General features: G+C 35.7%; 1 protein-coding gene across 3 annotated transcripts in view; it reads left to right on the top strand.

Annotated features, from left to right (window-relative positions):
* The first annotated feature begins 1008 nt into the window (after positions 1 to 1008).
* The window catches only part of LOC306888369 (capping protein, Arp2/3 and myosin-I linker protein 3-like), a 43126-nt gene continuing 24780 nt past the window's right edge, over positions 1009 to 19354 (top strand). For 2 of the 3 annotated variants that reach the window (XM_079446606.1, XM_079446605.1), the window contains exons 1-25: positions 1009 to 1119; positions 1321 to 1415; positions 2595 to 2645; positions 4252 to 4311; positions 7137 to 7258; positions 8792 to 8889; positions 9006 to 9076; positions 9164 to 9237; positions 9862 to 9937; positions 10410 to 10498; positions 10585 to 10679; positions 10787 to 10873; positions 10989 to 11098; positions 12182 to 12259; positions 12423 to 12499; positions 12583 to 12687; positions 13960 to 14029; positions 14120 to 14201; positions 16521 to 16617; positions 16887 to 16941; positions 17678 to 17850; positions 18042 to 18110; positions 18197 to 18290; positions 18373 to 18471; positions 18584 to 18712. In XM_079446606.1, coding sequence (XP_079302732.1) covers positions 1083 to 1119; positions 1321 to 1415; positions 2595 to 2645; positions 4252 to 4311; positions 7137 to 7258; positions 8792 to 8889; positions 9006 to 9076; positions 9164 to 9237; positions 9862 to 9937; positions 10410 to 10498; positions 10585 to 10679; positions 10787 to 10873; positions 10989 to 11098; positions 12182 to 12259; positions 12423 to 12499; positions 12583 to 12687; positions 13960 to 14029; positions 14120 to 14201; positions 16521 to 16617; positions 16887 to 16941; positions 17678 to 17850; positions 18042 to 18110; positions 18197 to 18290; positions 18373 to 18471; positions 18584 to 18712 — 2193 coding nt within the window. In that variant the 5' untranslated portion in view covers positions 1009 to 1082. Of the gene's footprint in view, positions 1120 to 1320; positions 1416 to 2594; positions 2646 to 4251; positions 4312 to 7136; positions 7259 to 8791; positions 8890 to 9005; positions 9084 to 9163; positions 9238 to 9861; positions 9938 to 10409; positions 10499 to 10584; positions 10680 to 10786; positions 10874 to 10988; positions 11099 to 12181; positions 12260 to 12422; positions 12500 to 12582; positions 12688 to 13959; positions 14030 to 14119; positions 14202 to 16520; positions 16618 to 16886; positions 16942 to 17677; positions 17851 to 18041; positions 18111 to 18196; positions 18291 to 18372; positions 18472 to 18583; positions 18713 to 19354 lie in introns of those variants that run through there. The other variant, XM_079446607.1, reaches the window with a different exon arrangement.

The following is a 19354-nucleotide window of genomic DNA, read 5'->3' as shown; positions in this document are numbered from 1 at the left end:
ATTTCATTACTAACAAAATGAGAGAAATTGCATTTAAGTTGATTCATAGAATTTACCCGGATAAGTGCTCTCTTAAAAGACTTAAGAGTGATATTAACACCACCTGTTCTTTCTGTTTAGAAAACAATGAAACGTCTTTACATTTATTCTGGAATTGCTCTTACACAACATCATTTTGATGTGACATTCTTGACTTTATCAAATGTTATGTGAATCCTAATTTTGAGTTTACGTATAGCAATGTCATTTTTGGCTTTCATGATTGTGAAAAAAAGGTGATACTTATTTCATAAACTAAAGCTAAATATCATAATCATAAATGTAAGTTTTTCAAATGTGCACCTCTTTTTGTAAGATTCAAACTTGAATTGAAAATGTATTTTAAATCTATTGAATTCTCCTTGAAAGCAAGAAGAGCAGTGGCTTTGAAGGACTTCACACTTCCTCTGGACTAAAAAACTGAATGACCCTGGACTGTTGTTGTGATTTGACGATGACTATTGTTATTGTTTTTTGATGCATTCAATAAAAAATTTAAAAAATATCAACTTTTAGCAACCTTCCTTTAGCAACTTCCTCTGAAGATTAGTTGGCAACACTGGTTGCCACAGTTTCAAAGTGAACTCTATTCCACTAGAGGGAGATGCTGAGTAAAAACAAGTCAATTTAGCCTTTTTATTTTCCTCAGCTACCTAGCCATAAATACATTAAAACGTTTGCCTTTCTGTGCACCTCTGCAAAGCTGACACCAGCACCAGTGATTTGACAATATATGTTAGCATTCTCACGTGTACCACAGACTGAGCTTATATCAACCTAGTTTGCAAACATTTACATACTTGCATTGGGGTTGAAATGACTGCTGTGATGAGTGAAACTGCACATTATGAAGTAACTTTGATAGGATGCTCTTCATGCAGTTCAGGTGTCACATCCTGTCTCAGACCTGTACTCTCAAACTGTGGTTTCCCCCCATAAGCATGAATCATAAAGCAGCAGGATGTGTGTGTGTACAAGAGTGTCACACACTTACATGAGAGCTGCCAGCTCTGGCCTGTCTTCACCCTGTTGCCACAGACATTATGGCGGTGCAGACAGAAGTCCCATTTTGCCTCAAAGGTAAGGTGTTTAAACAATACTTTCAGAACACACAACTGAAATATAAGTAAATAATAACCAGTAGACTTGTTTATTCTACGAGACAATTGTTTGTAGCTCTTTCAGACTTACAGTCTCTACATTAAAGTACGGTGCTAAGATTACTTTTAAAGTTTGTGATGTGCAGTTCTGCATAAATAGTTACGTGTGCTTGATTTCCAGAATGCATAACTCAGTATCTGAAGCCACAGAGGGTTCAGTTCATGAGTTTGGTGCAGCTCAACCAGTACAAGGGACGAGCAGAGAGCAGAGTTTTGGTATGTCAGCCTTTTATTTGTGTTAATTCTTTAAATGTATTTATTATTTATTCATTTCAGAATTGTAATTAAATGTATTCAAATTTAAATTTGTGTCGCGCACACATGTATTAGTACATATATGAAGAGTTCAGATGCAAAAGCTTCTAGGTGCCATTTGAAATTTTCTTCTAAAATGAGTATTTTCATCAGGCTCCTGTGTAGGTTCAGTAATTTCACTTTAATGGCAATGAATAGGTTCTTTTCATTGCCATTAAAGTGAAATAACTGAACATAAACATAAGAGCCGGAGAAAAATTATAATTTTTGAAGAAAATTTCAAATGGCACCTAGAGGCTTTTGCATCTGAACTCTTCATATATATATATATATATATATATATATATATATATATACATATAAAATATACCAGTATATATATATGTGTGTGTTTATACATACAAGTATATATAAACAAGTATATATAAAATTAAGATTTTTAAAGGGTGACAAATAAAAAAAAAGTCACATTTTTAAAACAGAAAATACGTTTAATTCTTGTATTTCTTTTGTAACACAAATATGAGGGGGAAAAAAACTATTTCAAAATGTTTGTATTAAATTTTTCTAGCCCTTTTGATGTAAGCAGCACTTCAGCTGCATGAACTCCACAAGTTTGTGTAAAACTTGCTCATGTTCTCCAGCATGATTTGAGATGATCCAAAAAGCATCTTGTTTCTGTATAAAGCTTCACACGATCAGTGCCCTCCTGTTGTTACTTGTAATACTGTATTATTTTACTGTTGACTGTGGTGTTTCTCCAGCATTTGCTGCTGCGTGAGACATGCACTGCAGAGCATCAGAGCAAGGTTCTGCTTGCACAGTCAGCACTGCATTGTTCGTATGGGAAACGTCATTTATCACTGAAGGGCTGCGTGCTTTCTCTGTGTGATGTGAAAGAAAAAAGAACTGAAAAGATCAGAATATTGTTGTTTGTGGTTTTGCCAAAATATATTGCTTTAAAATTTAGACCAAAAACAACATTTTCAGGCAGGTTGCTGAGCCATGAGACAAAAAATGAAAACAGATTTGAGGGTACAACTGAAAGGAAGTAGCTAGCCTGGCCCTGTTGTTGCGAGCTCTTTGTGTTGACCAGCAGATGGAACTAGACTCACTTATTCTTGTGTTTTTGTTTGACAGGTGATGTCTCAATGGAGAGCTCATGTGTTCCACAGCAAGCAACCAGTGAAGGTGGGAAACGCTATATAATTCGGTCCTGCATCAGAAGCACATAGATCTCACAGCAGGGCCAGAGCAATACGTGACATATGTTTACAATTTTTTATGTCGATTGGCATACTTTGTGAGTGGAAACACGTGGTTATCAAAATCCAATACGTCAATGCGTCACACACACTTATCAAATTATTTCTACACCACTTTCTTACACTTTTTAAAATAATTATTTTAACTAATGCATACTTTCATATTGTCAATCTACAGTGGGTTTATTGTTCTAAATGATGACAAAATGTAGCTTAAATACAGTAGGGCAAAACTTATTGAATATAGTATATAAAACAAAATAAATAAGCAAATAAAGAATTATTAAAATAATGATTCACTTAATAATAATTAAATTATTAAAGTGATAATAAATTAAGTCCATTGTGCATTAGAACACGCTGATTTTATGGAGTATTTAACAATTAAATTAGGGCTGTCAAATCGATTAATTGCAATTAATCGAATCCAAAATGAAAGTTTGTTTACATAATATATATGTACTGCATGTACTATATATATATATATATATATATATATATATATATATATACATATAGTTTATACACACACACATGTATATATTTAAGAAATATATATATATATATATATATATATATATATATATATATATATATATAAAATACGAATCTTATACACACGCACACACATATAAATATTTCTTAAATATATACATGCACTGTATGTGTGTGTATAAATATACACAGCACACACACATACAGTACATTGTGTAACCACACATTTTTATTTTGGATGCGATTAATTGCGATTAATCGATTTGAGAGCCCTAAATTAAATACTTAAAATTCAAGTAATGTTACATGATCATAGCACACTTGTTTTAATACCAGCATACCATGCAATATTCAGAAATCATAATGTTAAATGTGATATTCAGAATAGCATGTATTCAATAAATGCTTCTACTATTCTGCTAAAATAAGGATATTGTCACAGAGCCAAAAAACAGCAAGTAACCTTGAACAGTGAATCGACTCATGAAAATATGCAGCTGATAAAACAAGCAGTAGGTTAGAAGCCAGAGGGTCAGTGGGTCATGTCCACTATTAACTCAAAGTGCTGTAGGGGGGAAAAGTTCCATTACAATTTATATGTCCTCTAAGTGATATTTGTTTCATATTCCAGCTCAAAAAACATGCTAATGACTACTGTTATTAGTACAAACTGTTTAATGTGATTTCATGACTGAGGGTTTTAGAACAGTTTGAATGGCATGTTCTTTTAAAAAAAAAAGCTGATTGTATTTCTTGATTTGTGAATTAAGGGCTAAGAGCTAATGGACTGTACCACACTGTGTAATGATATGCAGTTAGATATTGAAAGTGTATGACTCAGTACTAGTTCCTGTGGAAAAAAATAGTGCGTTCCAAAGCTCAACTTCTGTGTTTGAGTTTCAGTGAATGACCCAGTCTCCCAGACCCCCACCTTTTCTTCTGTGTTAACTCTGAGTCACTTTATTTCCAGTGTTATTTGCTGCATATACATGTCAGAGTATATGTGCTGTTTACAGCTGTCCTGTCTCTCGCTGCAGGTGGAGAGTTCCTTCAGTTATCTAGAGATCTATGCCATCACTATCGACAGCATTGAGCAGGTAAGAGACATGCTACGATGATGATAGACTGTTAAGAGTAATGGACATTTAATGTTGCTTGTTAATCTACACTGTAACATTTTGTTTTGTTTTATGAGTTGCTTTTAATAAAAACATCTCTTGAATGAATACATGTAAATGTGACTATGATAAAACAAATGAGCAGCTGTAATAGAAATATATCAGTATACTTTACCATAAATTATGCAATTCATTATTTAACTTTATTAAACTTTTTTTTAAATACTTAAGCATTTGAACCAGTTGGGGTTTGTTTTAAAGGAAGTCTATTATGCTCTCCGTGGCTGTATTTATTTGATAAAAAATATAGTAAAAACAGTAATATTGTGAAACAGTGTTGCAATTTTAAACTGTTTTAATATATTTTTAAAATGTATTGTATTCATGCGATGGGAACACAGTGCTGAAAAAAATGTGCTGCTTAAGTTTTCATTATTCTTTGATGAATATAAATTTAAAAACAGTATTTATTTGAAGTTTAATCTTTTGCTACGGTGTAAAAGTCATTATGGTCACTCTTTGCTGAATAAAAGTATTTAAAAAGGTAATATTGTGGGGTGATATTGTTAAATATAAAGTTTCTCTGTAAATTACGAGATAATACTAATTTATAAACACATTTAATACACTTGCATGCCAATAATGTAATAAAGATTTCTATATTTAACCTATTAATATTTTTACAGCAGTACTTTATATTACTTTTTTGTTGTTGTTAACAACTGTTTATTGAATTTTATTCTGTGGAACAGTAGTACAAAACAAAAAGCAGCTGTACAAATTTAGAAGCCACCCCAACCCATCTCACCCCCTGTAGACTTAAAAAAAAATTTCAAAATCTGAAAACTTCAAGAGATTGGTTGACAAAACAGAAAAAAGTAGGGTCAGGAGTACAAGGGGCATAAACTGAGAGAAATACATTATTCCTATTCTCCACTATTGTTTTTATATGTTATTCTACCATTTGTATCACAACCTTTCTCTAAAATAGTAATATTTAAAGTCCCCTGCACCAATATTAGGACACCCTTGGTTTTAGTATCCGAAGATTAGTAAGATGCCACTTCATAAAACTTATTACGCCTGCGTATATCCTCCTCTTTCAAATGGGATTCTTGAACTAACACTATATCAATCTTCCTTCTTCGCAAAAAATACAGAAAACCTGTACGTTTGTGAGGGCCATTTAGCCCATTAATATTACAACTCAGAATATTAAGGTGTCATAGGTATCAAACAGAATTACTGCATAAGACAAAATACAAGTTTGAAAATAAAACCAGTTGAGTCTACCATTAAACTACCCCCCCACCCTCCCCGTTACCATTCAAAAAAACAGAAACACATTCCCATTGAACTATGGCAGATCCAACCAAGAACAAACCTTGATCTGCCAGCACCCTTAATATGGTCCGTGGCGTCAACAAAAACCTGCACATTACTGTAGAACCAACATTTGGCCCCATAGTCACATATTGACTATGTAGTATTTCTATTTTTTTTAAAAAGAGAGAGATAAAGAATACAACTAAAACAAATAAAATATCATAATCAGTAAGCGATGCTGTATGCACAATGAAATATGAATTATGAACTATGAAGTGAACATTAAAGTGAACAGTGAAAGACACAGTCACCTAACCATTTAGAGCATCTCTTCTCCGATTAGACAGCAAATGTCCAGCTGGAGTTCACTGAGAGTTGGTGGATGAATGGGATCTGAGAAAATCTCTTGCTTCTTCTGGGGAGTGTAGCATTTTAGGATCACCTTGATTGAGAATGGCCTTCAGCGTTGCAGGATAAAGGAGAAAATTATGGATGTCAGCGTCTCTCATCTCCTTCCTAATTGGTGCAAATGCACTTCTTTTTGCGGTAACTGGAGAAAAATCTGGAAAGACAGACATCGTTGCTCCGTCGGAAGTTTTCACCGGGGCATGAAGTCTGGTGGCCCGCAGAATGAGCTCCCTGTCCGTGTCCCGCAGCAGGTTAAAGATAAAACCCTGTGGTTTAGTGCGATCTGAGGAGAGCCTTGTGTACACACGATGCGGTCGCTCCACTTCAATCTCTTTGCCCGCCAGAGATGGGAGCCACGTCGGTAGCAATCTTTTCAAAAAGCCCATAGGGTCCTTCAGGCAATCCGACCAGACGCAGATTGCTGCGTCTATTGTGATCCTGTAAGTCCACAACCTGATGCTCGAGCGCGGCTACTCGCCTATCATGATCTGCAACAACTTTCTTTTGTTCTCTCATCTCCCCTGTAAGAAGATCCAGTTTAGAGCATAGCGACTGAAAAACTGACATGTGAGAAGCGATCTCGTTTCGCATCGCCGTCAACTCGATTCTTAGAATGTCCTCAAAGTGTTTGCCATCTTGTCCATCATATCGCTCGCGGTCAGTGGCTTGGATTTCTTCTTAATCAAAGCACCACCAATGAATTAAACTTAAAACAAAATGAAAAAATCTGCAAAAAGAGGCCAAACATATGGAGCTCTACTGGAGCGCGGCTAGGTTCGTGAGCACGTCACATGACTCCCCCTTTAGAGTAGCCTACTTTTTTGTTTAAACATATTTATAGTGTATTTATAGGGAAGTTGAGGTCATTTTTTTAACTCTGATTTTTTTTTTTACATGGTTAAAGCATGTGGTTTTTAACTGCTTTAAATGTCAAACTGTTGGAGGCACGTAATGGGGGTTCAGAAGTGATTTGTCTCAAAGGAAAGTTCCTCTTCAAATCAGCCAGCCGGTTAGTTCTTTTATGGATGCTTGCAATTTCTCATCATTCCTTGTTAATGTGTGTTTGTGAGGTGGTTATTGAAACGGACAGGCAGATCTACTCTCTTAGCCTGATGTCAATTCGAGATCTGGAAGCTGTGGTCACCCATGTCACCGCCTCACTCAAGAAGATTTTTCCGGATTCATCGCCCGGGTGAGTGACCTGTTAATCATCAACGCTGATCTAACATTGTGCATTACTTCAGATACTTTTCATGCATTTTGTTTGTTCATTAGGTTTCCATTTCAGGGCTTTTAAGGAAAAAAAATGTCTAAATAGTCTAATCCAGTTGTGCATTGTGGTTTAAAATACATTGACCAAGTAATCAGGTATAGGTAGGATAGCAAAACTAATTTTTGTTATTGACATCAAAAGCATTGTGGCCGATCCTGCTCTACAGTACTTTGGCACAAATGCAAACATGGGCAGGTGTAATGGCCTCATCCTCAAAGACTGTTAGCAAAACTGTACAAGGTTCTAAACATAAATAATGCCATTTATTTTTAACTTAAATTGAATTAATATTTTGTATATTTTTATTATAATTTTATAACAATGAATTATACATATTTATAATTTATCCTTAAAATACACATTTTGCCTATAAATATATAAGTATATATATTTATTTTAGTGCTGTCAATGATTAATCGCGATTAACATATACATAATAAATAATTAATTGACCTAAATTTCACATACATAATATACATATACATAGTAAATAAACACAGTACACATACATATATTATGTAAACAAAATTTTTTATTTTGGATGCGATTAATCGCTATGAATCAGCACTAATATATTTATATGACTGTTAAATGTAATATGTTTCTATTAAATATTTTCTTAAATATGTTTCTTAAATATTAAGATAATAATACTTTTTTTACTTATAAAACATTTTTATAATTTACAATACTGTTTACGTTAAGAAAAAAAATTCTTGAAGTACTGATAACTTTTAACCAATTAACAGATTTTTCCTGTAGTATTTTTAGATTCTTTTTCTGTTTAAATTGCTTACGTATTTCTATTAAAGGTATGGTCACATTAGCAAAATTTTGGCGAAAATTTGCAGGCAAATAAAGAACCATTTTCCATAGCGTAGAGATGTATGACAGCTTTCTGTTGGTCGGCACGATGAGTGAAATCTCCGTGAGGAACTTCTTTGGCCTTGAAACTCCCAATCGCATGGATTCCTATTGAAATGACTAATTTGCCTGCAAAACTACATTAAATACGTGTTCACTTACAATAAGGATTCACACATTTGTGCTGACCATAATGTAGGCCTATTTTATGTATTTAATGTCTAGTGTAAAATCTGGGTCTTAAAAACCACTGCTTTCATCAATCATTGTTGAAAAGTGGATGATCTTGATATAGTTTAACTTTTCCATATTATTCCTTGTAATAAACTCTAATGACTTAAACCATAAGGTCTTCACTGATTTGACTCACTTCCTCTCAAAAGTCTTAACAGATTTATCTGCCCACAAATGGAAAAAATATGACCTTTAGAACCCATTATCTAATGCCATAAAATACCAGCATGTTCATTGCGTATATCAAGTTATTTTACCACTGACTGGAAAACTAAAGAAAGAATTTGTGGTGGCTGATGTGTTTTACTAATCTTACACTTCCTTTATCTCCCTCCATCTCTTTCCTCCTTTCAGCAAGTTGCTGAAGAAAGTTCCACCAGACCTCCAAGAGCGGCTATGCAGTCTTGCCTCTAGAGTTGAAGAACATGTGAATGGAGCAGTCGGACCATGTGGTCAGATGATAACGTTGTCACTCACAAAACTGCTGTAGAGAACAGTCACATTTAGATGTTATTTAGATATCTAAATACTTTGATTTGATTTCGACATTCTCTTTGGTCCTTCACAGGAGGCTTTTCGGACACGTATGCAGCTTTGTGTGACTTCAATGAGTTCCCTTGCAGTATGGAAGTTCAGTGGGTCTGTGGTAATCACTACTAATAAGAATCAAATTGTCAAAGGATAAGCGAAGGTGGTTTTAAGAACTGTTGCTCCTGTGGTTTCTAGGACGTCGATAACATTTACCATGTTCAGAACTGTCGGGTTTTCAGCCTCATTGACTTCAGTCATTTAGACAGCAGGTAGATACAATGACTTTTACCTCTAAATAAGAAATTCATTTTTAATATGTAAAATGCCATTTTATATATAAATGTATTTAATATACACCATATATAAATGTATTCATATAATTTTCATTTATAAAACTTTAATACACTTCCATTCAAAAGTTTACGGTCTGTAAGATCTTTTGGGAAAAAAAAAAAAAAAAAGAAAATTCTCACCAAAGCTGCATTAAAAAAAAAAAAAAAATACAGTAAAAACAGTAATATTTTCTGTCACATGATATTTCAGAAATCATTTTAATATGCTGATTTGGTGCTTAAGAAACAATGCGTATTATTATTATTTAATAATCATGTTGGCAACAGCTGTGCTGCTTAATATTTTTATGAAAACTGTAATACTTAAATTCTTTGAATAGAAAGTTCAAAAGAACAGCATTTATTTGAAATACCTTTAAAAGTCTTTACTGTCACTTTTGATCAATTTAATGTTTCCTTGCTGATTAAACGTATTAATTTCTTAAAAAAATCTTACTGACCCCAAACTTCTAAATGGAAGTATTTTTTTTTAAATATAAATCAATGCCACTGTTAATATATCTTTTGATGTTGTGGTATTTCTGTTGAAATTTTTAACAGAGACTTGGCTTTAGCAGTGGGTGCGTTGTCTTTCAACCAATGGTTCACCAGCATATGCAGCAAGGACTTCAAACTGGTATGTATAGATATTACTGGGCCAAATAATTATGAATACTAATGAATAAAGCTGGAAACTTTGAGATGAATGGTTGTGTTTAGACTTGGCTTATCCACTCATCTCCTCTCGCTTCTGGCTGTGGAAAGGTCAGATATAGGCCACTTGCCAAATAATAAATTGTTGTTCTGACCATGAGGCATGACAACACCATGACAAGACATGCTCAAGGGCGACTTTGATCTCAGTGTGGTACAGTATACTCATTTAAAATGGACAGAAAGGATTGAAGGATGGGTAGCACAAGGACAACTTGAATCAACCAAACAAGCCTCTTTTTATTTAAATTTCGATACTTTGTGGCTGCACAGCTCTTTTCGTTTTTTTATCATAGTAGCTACGTCGTAATTCATGTCATTCTTAATGTGTTGTCCATTAGCCTCCAAAAACGAGAATTGTACGTTATTTATCAGCCTCTGGTCTTTGTTTTCAGACCCCTGATGTGCAGGAGCAGGTCCTCTATATGATCGCCCGGTCCTTTGCTCTGGAGGAGGTCAGTCTGGAGGCAAGCGGACTCAAAATGTGAGTTTCATTAAGGCCCTTGTGCTTATGAAAAGCTTACCCAATGTCTTTGAGGTAAGTTGATTCTCTTTGCATCATCGATGTAGGGATTTTGCTGTGAAGATGGCCAGCGCTTTTCGGGACAGTTCTGCCTCTGCCGTTCATATCATAAACCTCTCTGCCAATGCTATTGAAGATAAAGGTACTGATGCAGATATTCTCTCTGATCTGAGATTAGGTCTCCACCTGTTCCATTTTTTTCTGTGTACACATGCTGATATTGTGATTTCTCTGCTTTCTTGAACTTAGGTGTGATTGCTCTCAGTCAGAGTTTGGGCAAATTGCATTGTGGCCTCAGTCAGCTGCACCTCTCCAAGGTCTCTATGTCCCCGAAAGGTGCTGCATTAATCTCTTACTCCCTTTTATACATTTCAAGATGCTGTTCCATGCCTACAATAGTAACTAGATACATTTTCTTCAACTTTTTTTTCTCTCCCTTCCTGTTGCCCAGGCCTGGGCTGTCTGGTTCAAGTTCTTTATCAAAGTACATCTCTCTGCAACACTCTCACCCACCTAGACTTGAGCGGAAACATCGGCTGCCTGGCGACAGAAGAGGCTGTGGTGAGTTAGAAAGAGCTGGGATGATGGCCCTTAGTTCAGATTTGTGCTTGCCCCCTGCCAATATTTTCACTGGCCCACCATCAAAATAACTATTTATATTATACATATTAAATATAATAGATACACTACCATTCAAAATGTTAAATTAGTCTTTAATGCTCACCAAGGCTACATTTATTTGAATTAAAAACAACAAAAACAGTAAAAACAATAGTATTTTGACCATTTACAGCTATTTTCTGTTTTAAAATGTAATTTATTTCTGTGATGGCAGCACTGAATTTTCAGCAACCATTACTCCAGTCTTCATTGTCCTATGATCCTTTAGAAATCAATCTAATATGCTGATTTGGTGCATTTCATATTATTATCAATGTTGAAAACAGTTGTGCTGCTTAATATTTTTGTGGAAACAATGCTACATTTTCTGATGAATAGAAAGTTAAAAAGAACAGTATTTATTTGATATAGATTTTTTTTTTTTGTAATATTATAAATGTCTTTACACTCACTTTTAATCCATTGAATTCACCATTTATTTATTTTTTCATCTATTGAAAAAAAACAACAAAAAAAACTATTTTCACTGGAAAACTGAAAAGAAAAAAAAGCTTAACAGTACTTCGGTGACAAGTTTAAATCAGCAAAATAAAAATAAAAAATCTACGAACAAATAGTGACAATGCAGCAGGAGCCCAAACGTGTAACTCGTGTCAACTGACCCGAAATGTCCTTAACACTTGCCTACGGACTTATTGTTGATCATTGAATGGGTGTGTAATATATAGATCATTTTCAATTTCAATTTCAGTGGCTTGCTGTATTATAGAAGGGAATGGAATCAATGATGTGTTTCAGTACATTAACTTTTTGTTTCGAGGGACTATAAATGTTGTTTGCAGTCATTGAATATTATTTGTGATTACTGAAGCCATGTCTTGGTTTCGTTTGGCTACATATGTCTGCCTTTCTGTCTGAAAGGTTTTATTAATCACCAGCATTGTGAAATCTAGCAAAAAGGAATGAATAGAGTTGAACACTTGGGGTGGCTTTGAAATAACATGCTTGTCTGTCTCTTTTTAGAGCCTCTTTAAGTTCCTATCTGCTTCAAATGCAGTTTCTCACCTGGACCTCAGCTACACAGACTGCCCTCTAGATACAGTGAGTCACATCAGTTATATTCTGCATCTTGTTTGATTGCTTATTTTGTTGTGTAAAAGATGGTTGGGTTGTAAACCAGCTTGATTTTTTTCACTATGGTATTTCTTCTAAACATATCTAAAGTACCTTTGACCTTTCTCTGTCTATATCTGTTTCTCTCTAGTTGTTTGTGTCTTTGTCTGTGGGCTGCTGCACTACTCTGAGCTACCTCAACCTCTCCAGGAACCCTTTTTCTCATAGGTGAGCCATCAAAAGTGACATTATGGATTATAAGCATCTCTACACAGGCTGCATGTACATACTGATCTGTGTTGCTGCACTAGGAAAGTACGAGAGGTCACACGCAGTGTGAGGGATTTCTTCAGCAAGAGCACTGTGTTAAAATACGTGGGATTGGCTGGAACTAAACTACCTCCAGAAGCTCTCAGGTATGGAGTTTGTGCCAGTATATGCATAAATGTGTGTTACAAGCTTGAGTACATCTCCTGAGATTTGCATCTGTTTGTTTATGGCCAAAATATCCATAATGAATTTTGTATACTGTAACTTTAAAAAATTTGGGATCAGTAAGATTTTTCAAAAATATATTGAAAACAGTAATATTGTAAAATATTATTTAATTATTAAAATGAACTCTTTTCTATTTTAACATATTTTAAAATGTATTCCAATGATGCAAAGGTGAATTTTCAGAAGCCATTACTCCAGTCTTCAGTGTCACATGATCAGAAATCATTCTAATATGCTGATTTGGTGCTCAAGAAACATTTCTTATTATTATCAATGTTGAAAACAGTTGTGCTGCTTAATATTTAAGTGGAAAAATATTATTATTCATTTACGTTTTTAAAGAGGACATCAGATGCCCATTTTCCACAAGTTGGTGTGATTCTTTAGTGTCTTCATGAAAAGTGTATAGCATACTTTGGTTAAAATTTCTCAATGGTAGTGTAAAACAACACCCTTTTTACCTTGTCAAAAACAGATCTGTTGACAGCGACCTGTTTCGGTGCATGTCCCTTTAAATGCTAATGAGCTCTGCTCACCCCGCCCCTCCATTCTGTGGGGTGAGCAGCAGTTCTCTGGGACTGTAAACTTTAGCCGCAAAAAAACTTATACTCGCTTCTTCTGTAGGTGAAGCTGGATCACGAATGATTCATATCATAAACGCATTTAGGTAGATCGGGAGCGCATTTCCTTCAAAAACAAAAGTAATCTACTGCGTCTTCAGAGGCTCAGATGGCAGGAGTAAATGACGACTGCTATGTTCATTATTACATCCAACAACAAAACACCTCGATCGCTTAGGAGCCATTTTTTGTGTACACCTGCTCCAGCGTCAAAACAATGGCTGACTGTGGACAACTCACTCAGGGTGGATCAATAGTCATGGGAGGGACCTGTCTGTGTGACATCAATTTGCCAAGAATCTGTGAACGGCTAGATCTGAGACGGTGCTTATGATTTGTGGGGATTTAAAAAAGCACTGGGTGGATTTGAATCATTATAGGGTGGTTGTGTACACACACTGCCAGCACACATTTATGTTCAAACACCATGTTAAAATGAATTTTGCCTTAAAATGATCTGATATCCCCTTTAAAAATAAAGTTGAAAATAACAGCATTTGAAATAGACATCTTTTGACATATGTGTTTTTCTTTGATAATTTATTAATGTCCAGTGTAAATGTTGTTTAGATTGTTACTACAGGGCTTGGCCACCAACACTCATCTATCTGAGCTGGAGCTTGACATCAGCTGCTGTGAGGTACAGACACACACACACACACATTTACACATCAAAAAATTATATAAATCGTTTCTTAAAATTGTGTGTGTGATTTTTGTGTTACTGTAGCTGAGGTCGGCTGGAGCTCATGTGATTCAGGAACACATCTTTGAGGCCAAGGCAATCTGCAGTCTGGACCTGTCTGACAATGGTACAGTCTCTTGTTTTATTCTGTCTTCCAGTTTATTAACCTCCCTTCATACCTTCCTCTTTATATCTGTCAGATTTATTTTATTGCTCTTAATGACTAAGTCTTTCACAACAGCACTAGAGGGGTTACAGGGTCTCTCCTCACATCAGGTTATAAATCATATCTGACTGATACATGGAGAGATGGAAGCATAAATTAATCTGACTCGCTGTGTGTGTGCGTTTGTCCTCCTGCTGTTTAGAAAACCTCTTTTCACAAGATAAGTAAGAAGCAGGGGGCTGTTGTGTACGTCTGTATAAATGACCTGGTGATATTTACCACATTTTTGGCGTAGATTTTGAGGGAAAATATTTTAAGTAACCAGGCATGATGCGATAAAGTGATAAACAAAAGTATAAAATGAGAATAAAAGCAGACAATAGAATCAGAGTTTTGTCTTAATCAGGACAAACTGTCATCTTTTGGTTTCGATTTGTTGCTGTGTAGCCCCGCCCACTGTGAAATCTCATTGGTCCAAAATCCCACTCTTCCTACCACAATAAATATCAGATATGTACTATCAAATATGTTTTTTTCCCCCCTGACAATTCCTAACCACTCAAATATTACACATTTGAATGAAGAATTCATGCAAATATGTTTTACAAAGCTTTACATTTCTGCTTTTCCACATTTTAAGTGTTTTTATTACTATACATGGTTTTACTTTTTTTTTTTTTCAAATTGGGACACAAGTGAATTTCATTCTCTGTGGTAATCAACAGTTTTTTTGTGTGATTAACCTGGAATATTCCTTAGTTGTTGAACTAGATATCTGCTTAATAGGAAATGAAACCATTTGAGTGGTTCTTGAAGCAACTAGTGTTGCTTTTTAAGATAGAAGCAATGTTTGTGAAAATGTTAAACCCTGGGAGAAGATGGAATCAGGCCATGCTATTTTTATAACCCAGGAGGAGACAAAGCAAATATAGGCGTTGTTGTATCTGCTACATGAGGAGAAAAGGCTCAACACATCAGTCAGAATAACACATGACCCACTGGACCCACACTGTGCCGCTGCAGGGCTATCACACCTCTCTGAACACATAAACAAACACTGAGACCAGTGTCAGTGTGAAATAAATGAGAGAACTATTTGAATTATAAAGGACAGGACAGGTACAATATCCACAACTGGACAGGTACAATATCCCCAAAATCATTTGACACCTGACAAATTTAATGGATTTATGGATTTTTTTTTTTAATGCAATGTATGCATAAAATGATGGTAACCTCTGCAAGATATCACTGAATTAACTGTGATATCACTGAAATAAACACGCCACCTTTTTTCAAAATGACATGTCATGTTAAAAGAAGAACAACTATTTAAAACATGTCTCAGGACCATTTGCCATTCTGCTGCGCGGTGTCTCTACAGCAAGCGGTTTATAACATTTAATCCTTAAAATTTACAAGAATCTATTTTAATTCTACAAGTACTTACTTTTTAGCTACTAGTATGACTAGTACTTATTCATTAGGTACTAATACTTATTCTTTAGGTACTAGTACCTTTTTAAAGGTATTCATCTTATTCATCGGGGAAGTCGTGGCCTAATGGTTAGAGAGTCAGACTCGTAATCCAAAGGTTGCGGGTTCGAGTCTCGGGCCGGCAGGGATTGTAGGTGGGGGGAGTGAATGTCCAGCGCTCTCTCCACCCTCAATACCACGACTGAGGTGCCCTTGAGCAAGGCACCGAACCCCCAACTGCTCCCCGGGCGCCGCAACATAAATGGCTGCCCACTGCTCCGGGTGTGTGTTCATGGTGTGTGTGTGTTCACTGCTGTGTGTGTGCACGTTGGATGGGTTAAATGCAGAGCACGAATTCCAAGTATGGGTCACCATACTTGGCAGTATGTCACTTCACTTCAGTTCACTTCACTTCACTTCACTTCACTTCACATCACTAGATACTAGTTCTTATTTATTAGATACTAGTACATATTCATTAGATACTAGTAAGTATTGAATATACACTAGTGCTTATTCATTAGATAGTAGTACTTACTAGATACAATTACTTATTTACTAGGAACTAGTGCCTAGAATGCGTTCTGTGTGAACCCTTTGCACTTACTCAGCCAAATGACCTTAAAAGAATAAATAGACACAAGAAGCATAAGGGCCAAAATGAGCTTGCTTTGGCATGTAGAAAGAGGAAGCTTGCCTAATATGGTGGCTGTGTGTGATAGTTGTATGGCTCGCTTACTGTGAAAATAAATTGTGTATATATAGACAAATCACAATTAGTAATTTGTGGTTTCTCTCTGACAGGTTTTGAGAGCAATATGGTTACTTTAATTCTCTCCATTGGTCGCAGTCATTCAATTCGGCACCTTTCAATTGGACGCAATTTTGCCATGAAGTCTAGGTAAGTGCCATGTCTAGGTGTGAATTAGTCATATTTTAAATGGTATGTGTGCTTATTTGAAGGTTAGATGAATGCGTGTTCAGGAAACCTGTTTGAAAACTATTACCATTTTGGTGGCACTAAAATTACACTTAAATCACTAAAAGATATTTTTGATGCACCTTTCAGTCTATCCAGCCCATCCTCTCTCTCCACGTCATCTCTCCCCGGTTCCCCCTTTTTCTTTCATGCATATGATGCATATTTTAAATGCCGCCTCTTTCTCTCAGAGCTCTTACAGATGTGTTACACCGCCTTGTACAGCTAATTCAAGAAGAGGAGTGTGTAAGTACATCATTTGTAATTATCAAAAACACTACACACACACACACTTCCCATTACGCCATTAGAATCATACTTTAGTCATATTCATAACCAGGCTCTCTAAAATGGTATGAGAATTGCTGCAAAATAGGATCACTTCCCCCATCCACCACAGATACATACACCAGAAAGTCCACCTACGGACCACAGCTCTCATATAACGTTGCGAGTAGGAAGAGCTGCTGTCTTTGGCTCAGTTAACATTAAAGATTGGTATGTGTGCCTCTGTGTGTGTTTGTGTCTAATACTAAACCAATAAAGAGAGAAGGTCCACAGAGACACCCCCCCTTCATTTCTCCAGCAAGCCTTGAGTTTTAATTACCCAGAATCCCTCTCTGTCAAGGCACGCCATGGGCTCAGTAATTACACAAGCAGCTCTGACTCACATATAGGACTCATTAAAACAGACTCTCAACTTTATGTAACTTTATCCACATTAATAGGAGAATTTATGCCTCCAAAGGATCGGTCCTGGCCTTTCACGACCCAAACTTCTCAGTAGCGAGTCAGATAGAAATCTTAATGAGACTTATAGCCAAAGGTTAATGACTCCATGAAAATGACTCTAAATGTAAGATCAATATAACTTCATGAAGCAAATATAGCCCTTCAGTATTATGACCATTGTCTCATATGTGCATTTGGCTTGGAAAGTGACCTCCTTGATGCCTTGACTCTCTTTTTTTACACTTTTTAGCCACTGGAGTCTCTCTCTGTATGTGACTCAAAGTTGAAAACTGGTACCACCATCCTAATCAACAGCCTGGGCAGCAACGCCAGCCTGTCCAAGATTGATATCAGTGGAAATTGTATAGGTGACACAGGAGCAAAGATGCTAGCAAAGGCCCTCATGATCAACACCAAGCTAAAGTAATTTCCCACACATGGTGACGTTTGGTCAAGTTAAACATGTTACTTGATCATTATTCATGTCAAGCAGTCAGAATTTATACTTGGGTTAATCTTAATGATGGGGTTAAAATTATATTTGGCAGGAATCATTTTCCAGGATCAACAAAACGAGTCATTTCTTATGAAGGCTGTGCTTTGTTTTCTGACAGAACACTGGTTTGGGACCGAAACAATGTGACTGCTGGAGGATTTATGGATGTGGCCAATGCCATGGAAAGGTGAGAGCACCCCACAGACAAACAGACTTTTTTCAATGACTTGCATTTGTTAAAAAATTGTGTTTTCTGTATGTATTTTCAAACAGAAACGTGACACTACAGAACATGTCCATTCCAATGAGTGATGTTCTTCAAGCGTACCGAAACGCACCAGAGAAGATGGAGGAGGCTTTACAGAAAGTTAGTTCTTGTTTCCAGGACTGTAGAAAGCCATAAGACCAGACAATGATATAATACTGACTCTTTTTGTGTGTATATGTAGATCCAGACTTTTTTACACAGGAACAATCAGAGACAGTGTAGAACAGGTGAGGATTTGTGTCATCTGCAGCATGGACTGAAGACCACTCGCTCTGAACAGGTTTGTGTGGATATGTAATTCCTATATAATTATTGCTCCCTATGATATAGTAGACTGTAATACTACATACGAAGGGTTCAGATCATTATGAAAACGTCTCTGTTTCTCTCAGTTAGTGCAGGATCTCTGTAAGAAACTACAGGAAAGTGTGCATCCTTTAACCTGCTATAATATACAAGAGGTGCAGTCGGACATCTTGCTTGCAGAGGAAGCGCTTCAACATGCAAAGACGGCCATTAGTGTATGAAATTACACATCTACATGGTTTGCAATATTACAGATTTAAAACCAGATTTTTTACACTTCATTTTAAAAGTTTGGGATTGGTATGATTTTGAATGTTTTTGAAAGTCTCCCAGGGCTGCATTTATTTGATCAAAAAATCAAATAGTAATATTAGTGAATATTACTTGAATTTAAAATAATAGTTTCTATTTCAATATATTTTAAAATGTGGTATATTCCTCAGATGGCAAAGCTGAATTTTCAGCAGCCATTACTCCAATCTTAAGTGTCACATGATCCTTCAGAAATCATTTTAATAGGGTGATTTGGTGCTCAGGAAACGTTTATTATTATTATTATTATCAATGATGAAAACAGTTGAAAAACAGATTCTTTGATGAATAAAGAATTCAAAAGAAGTTAAGAACAGCATTTATTTGAAATATTAATCTTTTGTAATAGTATAAATGCCTTTTGTTTCGATTTGATCTACTTTCAGTTTTGATCAATGTGTTCTCAGTGAACAAAAGTATCAAAATCTTTCCAAAAAGGTCAACCTCAAACTTTTGAACTGTAGTGTAAAAGTCATTCCTGTTATGCAGTACTATTTAAATTTCCATAACAACAGTTTTACATTTCCATAACAATGTAACGATGC

Source organism: Barbus barbus, assembly GCF_936440315.1.
Source record: "Barbus barbus genome assembly, chromosome: 22".
NCBI lineage: Eukaryota > Metazoa > Chordata > Actinopteri > Cypriniformes > Cyprinidae > Barbus > Barbus barbus.
The sequence above is the reverse complement of the archived record's forward strand: the minus strand, read 5'-3'. Positions and strand labels throughout refer to the sequence as shown.